This window comes from Tigriopus californicus, chromosome 7 (genome assembly GCF_007210705.1).
Source record: "Tigriopus californicus strain San Diego chromosome 7, Tcal_SD_v2.1, whole genome shotgun sequence".
Lineage (NCBI taxonomy): Eukaryota > Metazoa > Arthropoda > Copepoda > Harpacticoida > Harpacticidae > Tigriopus > Tigriopus californicus.
Window position 1 is genome coordinate 11,471,345 of NC_081446.1, and position 8,452 is coordinate 11,479,796.

Here is an 8,452-nt window from a genome sequence, read left to right on the forward strand (position 1 = left end):
TTCCAATTGACTTTACTTTGGAAACTGTTCAAAAATGGTAATGGAGAAAAAAATTTGTCAGATTAAAGTCTCTGACAACGCCTCCTTCAGCATAAAGCATCATTAGGGTCGGCCAAAATATGCATTGTATGGTCTATGTCCTAAACAGGTTTATTTGCATAACTAGCATATCTAAATTTCTTTTCGGATATTTCTATGCAGGGCAAAGCCCAAAAACATATATTTATTTTTGCGACAAATTGAGACATTAGAGGCGAGTGGCGGAAAAACAAGGCAAAAGCCTTTTCTCGAGATGTCGCGGGTTGAACTTCCTCTGTCAGAAGTTCACCCTTTTGGGGAGATGTGGCTAGTGCAGTTTCTTAGTAAAATGGATGTCTCAGTTTGATTTTCGTCCCAAATCTTTCTTAACAAGACCTATAAATACTAACAGCACCCACAGACAAAGAACCAACATACTGTACACTGGACAAAGGCATTGCCTATTATAAAATGTGATGGCTGACATTGGCAATAACCAAGATTTTCATCACTTACCTCTACCTACCTGTCTTTGTAGTATCTGTAACTCACCTCTTCCTTTTTTTCATGTGCATAGAATCAATTCTAGTCATACTCATTGTGATATCACTTTCTAGGCAACTATTTTATTGCCTTTACCTTCTTGACATTTTTCTTGTTTTATCAACAAACCTTTGTATAATGTATATACATCACATTTTATTTTACAGTTATTTTTGCGCCATGACATGACCAAGAGTCGCAATAAAAGATATTTGTTTGCCAACAAGGCTCAACCTTGAAAGTCTCAGCAAACATCAATGGGCTTGTGACCATACTGGACTGTTGATAATTTCCTACTTTGATTGTCAACACACACGAACTTTACTGAAGGTAAAAATACAATCAAATAAGAATGGGATGAAATTCGGGTTTGCTTGAGTGAATCAAATGCACATTGTTCCAATTACTTCACATTAGATTTTTTCGTTGATTTCAAAACTGTTTTTACTGTCCACAGCTACTACTTTTTGCTGATTTGCCATCTAATTGCTTTATCAAATTTGAAGCAACTTCATGATTATGAACTCAAATATTAGTTTCAGTGCATTTTTTGCATGGTTTGACCACTTGTGTGTATTTTAGGTTTCGTTATATATTTTTTTGGATTTTTGACCAGGTTTTAAACATAGTTCTTACAATTAGATGAAATATTTTTCTGAATATTTTGGTCGACTCTTTATCAACATGTTAATGGACTGTAGGTGGGCATGGGAATTTCATTGGAAAACAAAAAAAACAACAAAAAAAGTTCCTGTTTGTAACCAAAGCTTGTATTTTGTCTAAAGAAATAGCATTTGGATTTCTATTCAACATATTTTAAAAAAGGTCCCCTTTTCTTCCGTGCCTCAGTCATCTCAAACTCGTCAAAAGTAAAAAGTATTCTATACCCCTCTTGCGAATATGATGCATTAATTGACTTCATCTGGGCAGAAGTTGTTATGTTTCCCGGGGAATTCAAATTTCCCTGTGAAGGAAGGCACCAGAAAATCGATAACAAGCGCGAGAGTTGTGTCTCGACGGCAATATCAGCCTTCCGTTGAAGCCCTTTCTCAAACACATGGCCCTTCCCGAGTCCTGTCAGATAGAGGAAATGTTACACTAATACACAATCAACAGCTGAGGGCTGATATATCACTCTTTTTGAGGGAAGAACATGTCATGGTAATCATGACATCCCTATTTCGTGCCAAAATTACCCCTCGTGCTTCCAAGGCTCCTCTTCAGGTCAAAAATGGTTCCACCCTGTCCAAGTCCTCGGCAGTCCTCAATGGCCAAGACTTCGAGCTCTTGGATCAGATTGAGATCCAACGGGGCGAGAATCGAATTCTGTATCAGAAACTCCAGAGCAAGAGTGAAGCTTTGGTCATACTCACCAAAGAACTGGACAAGACTCGGGCCGAATGTGAAGAATATCGCATCCTGACCCAAACACTCCACGGTCGAGATGCGGCAAGACAAATCGGCGGACCACGGGCTTTAGCTCTCCGAACTAATTCTAACGGTCTGTTTCGCGATCTGACACTTACTAACCAGTTGGGCGAATTGCGCGGGGAGAACAAACGTTTATTGGCCGAGCGTGACCAACTTCGGATTTTGGTCAAGGAAAAGGAAGCGGATGTTAAGTTATTGCGGGATGAGTTGGGTCAAGCTCGCAACGATGTGAACCATCGTCAAAATCAAATCTCAGTGGAAGCCTCACGTCGATGTCAAGATCTTGGGATACTTGTTCGGAAATTGGAGTTACTGCAACTCAAGTACAGCAGGTTAAAGCAAGATCTACAGGTTGGTTAATTTCATCTCATTTCGACAGATCAGATTAGGGCGGATATTGACAAAACGTGCTTTATATTATTTGATGAAAACCCAACGAAGTACTAGATTGAGACAAAGAAAAGGAGAAGCGTCAGGGTTAAAAATGTGACTTTCCCAGTCAAACCAAAACCTTCACATGTCCGACTGCGAATTCAGATTCAAGTTCAAATTTTGACACCCAATAGCCAACTTTGCCACAAGACAGAGGGGAACAATAAGGAATATTGGGTTGTTTTCCGTATATGCACGTGTTCAAAATGACCTAAAATCAGTAGACAGTTGTCATTGTCTCCTCTATTGAAGAGCGCCACTAAAGTTCAGAAATTTTGAATTTTTCTTTGCAGTCTCTCTTGGACGAGAAAGAAGATTTGGTACAAGAGCGGGATGCGTACAAATGCAAAGTTCATCGCCTCAATCACGCCATGAGTGCCCTTCTAAAATCCGATGGTTACAAGACGATTGACCTCGATTGGCTCCTCTCCGAGAACCAATTCCTCAGGGAGAGCTTGGAACACGTGCAAGAAGAAAAGCAACTCGCCAACGACATGGGAAGAAAATATAAATGTGCACTGGAAAACTCGAGGCATCGACCGAAGCCCCCAGGAGTCAAAACTGGTCAAGAAGAGGAGGCTCAAATGTTGAACGACCAAATTGTGGCTCTCCTCGGGAAGACCTCATTTCCATGCCCAGTGGAACTGAACTTGAGCTCCACAGATTCACTTCAAGAACTTTCTTTGTCACTTTTGGAAACTTTGAACGATCGGATGCTTCAGTTGAAGCATCAACGACGAGCTAACAAACATATCATGGCCAGACTTGAGGAGTTCGAACATAAAATGAAGAACGATGAGCATGGCCACCTTATTATGAATCCAAGTCAGTATTTAATGGCAGGCTACTCAGCCGCTAACGTGGACGAAGAACCATTGCATGACGGAGTAGATTCGGCTTTAGAAGACCTCGATGCTCGAATTGTGGCATGTGATCTGTCCCGGCAATCCTCAATTGAATCTTCCGTCAACCAATCACCTGATGTTTCGGATCTTTACAAGCGGTTCCAAGCAATCAACGTGGAACGTGAAGACAGCATATATAATCCACCCGATATCATTGCTGAAGGTATCCCTCGGGTCAATCCTCCACAAATCCAGGCCCCTTCTCCAATTCCAATTGATCCTGAGACTGCGGAAGCTAATGAGATATTGATGGAGGACCCAATTGTTTTGCCGGACCATCTGCAAAGCTTAGTCGATCAAGCTATGCGTGATTTAGAGGATCACGATGAATAAGGAAGTGCCAAGTCTGATGTGAAATTGAACCTTTGTTACGTCTGGTTTCATACATGGATGGAACTTGAATGTAAAATTGATGTTTTGTGTTTCAATACAATCTAAATCGGAGATTGACGGGCTGTTTTGGAATTGAGATCTCATTTATTCTTTTGGAGCACATTTATTATCATTGAGAGGGAGATCGCATGGTAAAATTTGGACGTCATACTCTGAAAGATGCGGGAAGAAATAAAGACATCGAGCTTCAAGTTAAGTATTGTGGTAGATCATGATATACCAATGAATCAAGGAAAGATGTTCTTGGCACTTGTTTGATGAAGAACAAAAGGCAAAGAAAAAATGATCTTGTAAATGCTGCTTCCCTTCAAGCGTAGGAACGAGGCGAATCGAATCTTTGACAGGAATCAAATCCGTTAATAGCAAATCCGAAGCCCTCTCTGTGAATGAGGTTATTCTAGCTCTAGAAAGCATCTACATAGCCATTCCAGGATTTGGTTCTTCTTCGCTACGATCCAAGTGTTGGTTTGGGTCTGATCACTGATTGAGTAATCAACATAAGATGGAAATTTCTTTTGTGAATTAAGAAGTAAATAAATGGGTCTATGCAAGGCCTCATCTTAAACTGACCCGATGGCCAGTCATTTCTTGAACAACACTCGGAATGTTTTCGACCATTCTCAGCACCTCATTGGTTAGTCGGGCAGGTCCCAAACTCTCCTTGTCGTTGGGATCAGCCACCATTTTGACTTTGTTTACTTGGGAGAGAGGAGCTGCCACTTCTGCAGTAATGGCAGGAAGCGCCTCTAACCAGAGTGAGACCTTGGCAGCCTTGTGGTATTCCTTCCAGGCGTCAGCCTTCATGGCCATCTCTTCGGCCTTGGCCTTGGCTTTTGCCTCGAGTGTGAAGGCGTCGGCCTCACCTTTCAATCCAATGGCCTCTGCTTGACCGGCAGCTTCCAAGAGGGTCCTTTGGTGATTGGCATGCGCTAGGATCTCGAGTCTCATCTTTTCGGCATCGGCCGGCTTTTTGATCTTGGAATCCAGTTCACAGTATCGACGGGACACTTCCTGTTCAGCTACTTCAATCAGTTTCATTCGCTCTATGACATCCACTGTTTTGGCCTCCTCTTGAATGCGTTGCTTGACCTTGGACTCCTGAAGAGTAAAGGCCATCTCGGCCTCTGCGCGAGCCATCTCCACTTCAATGTCATAGATGGCCTTCTTCAGCTCGAAATCCCGCTTATACCTCTCAATCTCAGCATCATTGATTAGTTTCGAGGCAAGGCGTTGCTCCTCGGCAATGGCAGTTTCGATTTGTGAGTCTTTGTTTGCTTCAGCCTCACCAATGCGGGCATCTCTTTGAATTTCTGAGGTTCGAGCCATTCCTAGAGACACCATGTATTGGTCTTCATCCTTGACGTCTTTCAAGGTGTACGAAATGACCTGGATCCCCATATTAAAAAGGTCTGTGGAGGCTATATCAAAGACTTGTTGTGAAAACTTTTTGCGATCCCTGAAGATCTCATCGACCGTCATGGCTCCCATGATGGCTCGTTGGTGTCCTTCAAGGGTAACCATGGCAATCTCTTCGATATCCGAGTCGCTTTTGTCAATGAATTGTTCGATGGCAGCTCTTAGCATCTCTTCGTTACTGCTGGTGATCTTGACTTGAGCGATTCCAGTCACGGACAAGGGAACACCTTGCATGGTGTAAACCTTTGGTGACGACACTTTCAAAGTCATTATGTTTAATGAGAGTCTTTGAACCTTTTGAACACATGGAATGACAAACGCCCATCCTCCCACCACAATTAAAGGCTGGCTGTGAAGGCACCCTGACACAACGATGGCCTCGTTTGGGCCTCCGGTGATAAATCCCATCCGACACATCTTGATCCTCAAGCACTTGTAAACACTTGAATTCAAACCACTCGTTTTCCACTCATTTTGTTTATCCCGTCAAGTCACCATTTGGGTAGCGCTTAGGAGAGGGATATCTGTTGTACCAATGATGGAACTTTCAACATATCTGCTCCCTCCTTCCCTCACCCATCAGCTTACTGTGGCCTCACTTTCTTCTCTCGTCTCCCACTTAGTCCCACCATTTCATTTGGAACTCTGTCTTTGTTGTAACGCCTCTACTGCCCTTCTTCCGTTCTAAGCTTCATAAGCACCACAGCCAAGAACCAGACCAAGCATAGTCAGCCACACAGCTCAAAAAGAGCGCCTTTATCAAAACTAGTCATCGTTCCTTGGAAAGAGAACTGTGCGTCGTCTCGGTTCCAATTTGTGAAGGATCTGTTGGTTATGACGTCACCATGGGCTGCACTTGTTCTTTCCTAGAAAGCACCACAAGTTGACCCAGGAGGGAACACACTACTATGCCATGCTTTTGGTGGAACATTTGAGTGAGTGAAAGAGAGGCGAATGACTTTCCTTTTCTGGGCTAGAGGTCTCAGTTCCATTGGAACTGATCATTAGGTACTAAGAAAATGAGACTGATATAAATGAAATTGGTGCGACCGGGGCCTGTAACGATCGATAAAAGTGATTGGGCTTACCGTGCAAGCTTGATTGTCTGTCCCCATTTTTTTCAGAGAGGAGCAAAACACGTTTCAAAATAGTAGGGGATAATGTTAAGTTTTGCAACATTTGACATGAAAGGAGTTTTAGAAGGGATTGAGGCAAAAGTGTGTGTGGATGGGTGCTTGAAACTGGGAAAGATAAACTAAGGAAGAAAATTTAGACTTGAAAGTTCATCTAAAGGGAGAAATAATCTTAATGAATACGACAACAATGTCATTGGCAAAGTCGAGATACATTACATTGACCGACTCATGACGACTCTCTAGTCCCTCAATTACCTGCTCTCTATGCTCAATCAGTTGGGTAACCGTGCTTAAACGCGTTCGGAACCTATGCTGGCTAGAAGTTGGGACTTCAAGAAATTCATTATGTATGAACTTCATGATCTTCTCAAATATATTACCAATATGATACAATCTCAAATTCGCAATAGTCGAAGTGAGAGAAATCGGGCTATACGGACGTTTAGGTAAGTTCTGGTACCAGCAAACAAACGTGACTGCCAAAGCCAGTGATGCAAATTTGAGGTTACAAACTAGTTTTTACAAAGCTGGCCTTTCCCCATAGAGTAACGTAAAAGAAGGGTCAGCTTCGCACAAACGTGTTTGAAAGCCCCAAACTTGCATCACTGACAGTGGTACCAGCAAACAAACGAACCTACCAGAACATGCCTAAACGTCTCCCTAGTGACTGGGGAGTGACTTAACTCCCCCTTTAAAAATTGGAACAACGTGAACTAACTTTAGTGAAGCGGGAAACTTGCCCTGATCCAAGATGCAACGCATCAAGTATGAGAAAACAGGAGCAAGAACCTCTAAGCATCTCATGAGAAACTGAAATATCATATCTTCAGTACCAGGAGTGCTCGAAAGCCTGAGCTCCCTGATGGCCAAAATAGTATCTTGATCTGTGACTGCAAAATCATTTGATATTAAGCTCAACTTGACTAGCCTCGCCAATCTCTACAAACCCATTTTCGGAGCAATGAACCGTTCACCTAAACTCGGAGGAGTTGAAAACACACTAGAGAACTGATTTCCAAGCATGTTAGCCATAACCTATAGGTTACTAATGACTTCCCCATAGACCACAAAAGACCCTACAGGGTGTTTCATCTTTCTCTTAAAGTTTGCATAAGGGAAGAAAGCCTTCGGATTCGAACTGACCTCCTGAACTCTCCGTTTTCAATCGGTCATTTTCAGAGGAGACCCAAATCTTACCCTGAATCAAATTCAGCTTTTTTGGGGACTAGCCACATTTACTACATTCAAATTGCTCTGAGGTCTTTTTCCTAATTTGCGACTCTTTTTGAAGAAAGTCGTCTGATATTTCGGATTTTTTGTCCGTGTCCCACCTCTCGGAACACATTCAGGGATAACTAGAGTTGAGCAAACTTTCACAAAATCTGAATTATTTCATCTATGCAAGATTCCTGTCTCAGAATGGAAACCCTCCTGGCCGGTCTTACTCTAGAGCACACCGGCTTTTGAGCAATGTAACATGGACATACTGTATCAGTTCAGGTTCATTGGAAAAGAACAAGTCCAGAACGTTATTCGCTCTTGTGGCCATACCCTTATGCTATGAGAAATTGCCCAAGATCGCAAATTCTTCCAGCTTTTCGAACGACTGAGATGTCAATTTCGAAATGAGAATATATCCATCGGGACAAGTCCCCCCACTCTTCGACGCTAGCCGGAAAATTAAAGTCCCATACAAAGAAAACCTTCGAGCAAACTGCCTGATTCAACTCATTTCCTATAACATTGAGAACTGATAAGAACGAGCTGACTGATAGAAAGGGGGGCCTAAACATTGTCCCAGGACAGATAAAGACCTGGGAGGTGATAAACTAAGACTTCTACTTCTCCATTTGGCAAGTTTATGATATGGAAATGAACGAGGCTTTCTAAACTGTACGCAGTCGAGATAACCAAGACATCTTTGGATGTCAGTCTGAACTGAGACTTGCTCCTTCTGTTTCCGTTGAATGTTTCCACCATGTTGAGGAAATTACCATTTAAGCCCCAATCATAGCCATACGCAATTAAAATCATATGAATAACCACTCATGGCACTCACTTGTCCTCAGTGGCAACACTTGTCTAGCCGAGACGTTTTCCTTGATAGGGCAATGGATGGGACTTTGATCCTCCGAGTTCAGATATGTCCAGGGGTTGACAATGAATGGAGTTGTGCCT

At 42.5% G+C, this 8,452-nt stretch overlaps 2 protein-coding genes across 2 annotated transcripts; one reads left to right on the forward strand and one right to left on the reverse strand.

Annotated features, from left to right (window-relative positions):
• Nucleotides 1-1,623: 1,623 nt before the first annotated feature.
• Nucleotides 1,624-3,775, forward strand: LOC131883689 (uncharacterized). Its single transcript, XM_059231208.1, has 2 exons — nucleotides 1,624-2,343; nucleotides 2,718-3,775. The coding sequence occupies exons 1-2, from the start codon at nucleotides 1,720-1,722 to the stop codon at nucleotides 3,660-3,662; spliced, it is 1,569 nt and encodes a 522-aa protein (XP_059087191.1). The 5' UTR covers nucleotides 1,624-1,719; the 3' UTR covers nucleotides 3,663-3,775.
• A 15-nt stretch (nucleotides 3,776-3,790) lies between these two features.
• LOC131883690 (flotillin-1-like) lies at nucleotides 3,791-5,882 on the reverse strand. Its single transcript, XM_059231209.1, has one exon. The coding sequence runs from the start codon at nucleotides 5,553-5,555 to the stop codon at nucleotides 4,278-4,280; it is 1,278 nt and encodes a 425-aa protein (XP_059087192.1). The 5' UTR covers nucleotides 5,556-5,882; the 3' UTR covers nucleotides 3,791-4,277.
• Nucleotides 5,883-8,452: the final 2,570 nt, after the last annotated feature.

Bases quoted from the DNA above. Each gene is read 5' to 3' on its own strand.
- LOC131883690 (XM_059231209.1), bottom strand. From the start codon at position 5,555: ATGTGTCGGATGGGATTTATCACCGGAGGCCCAAACGAGGCCATCGTT.
- LOC131883689 (XM_059231208.1), top strand. From the start codon at position 1,720: ATGGTAATCATGACATCCCTATTTCGTGCCAAAATTACCCCTCGTGCT. The intron at 2,344-2,717 runs GTTGGTTAATTT...TTTTCTTTGCAG, and splicing joins GGTTAAAGCAAGATCTACAG to TCTCTCTTGGACGAGAAAGA.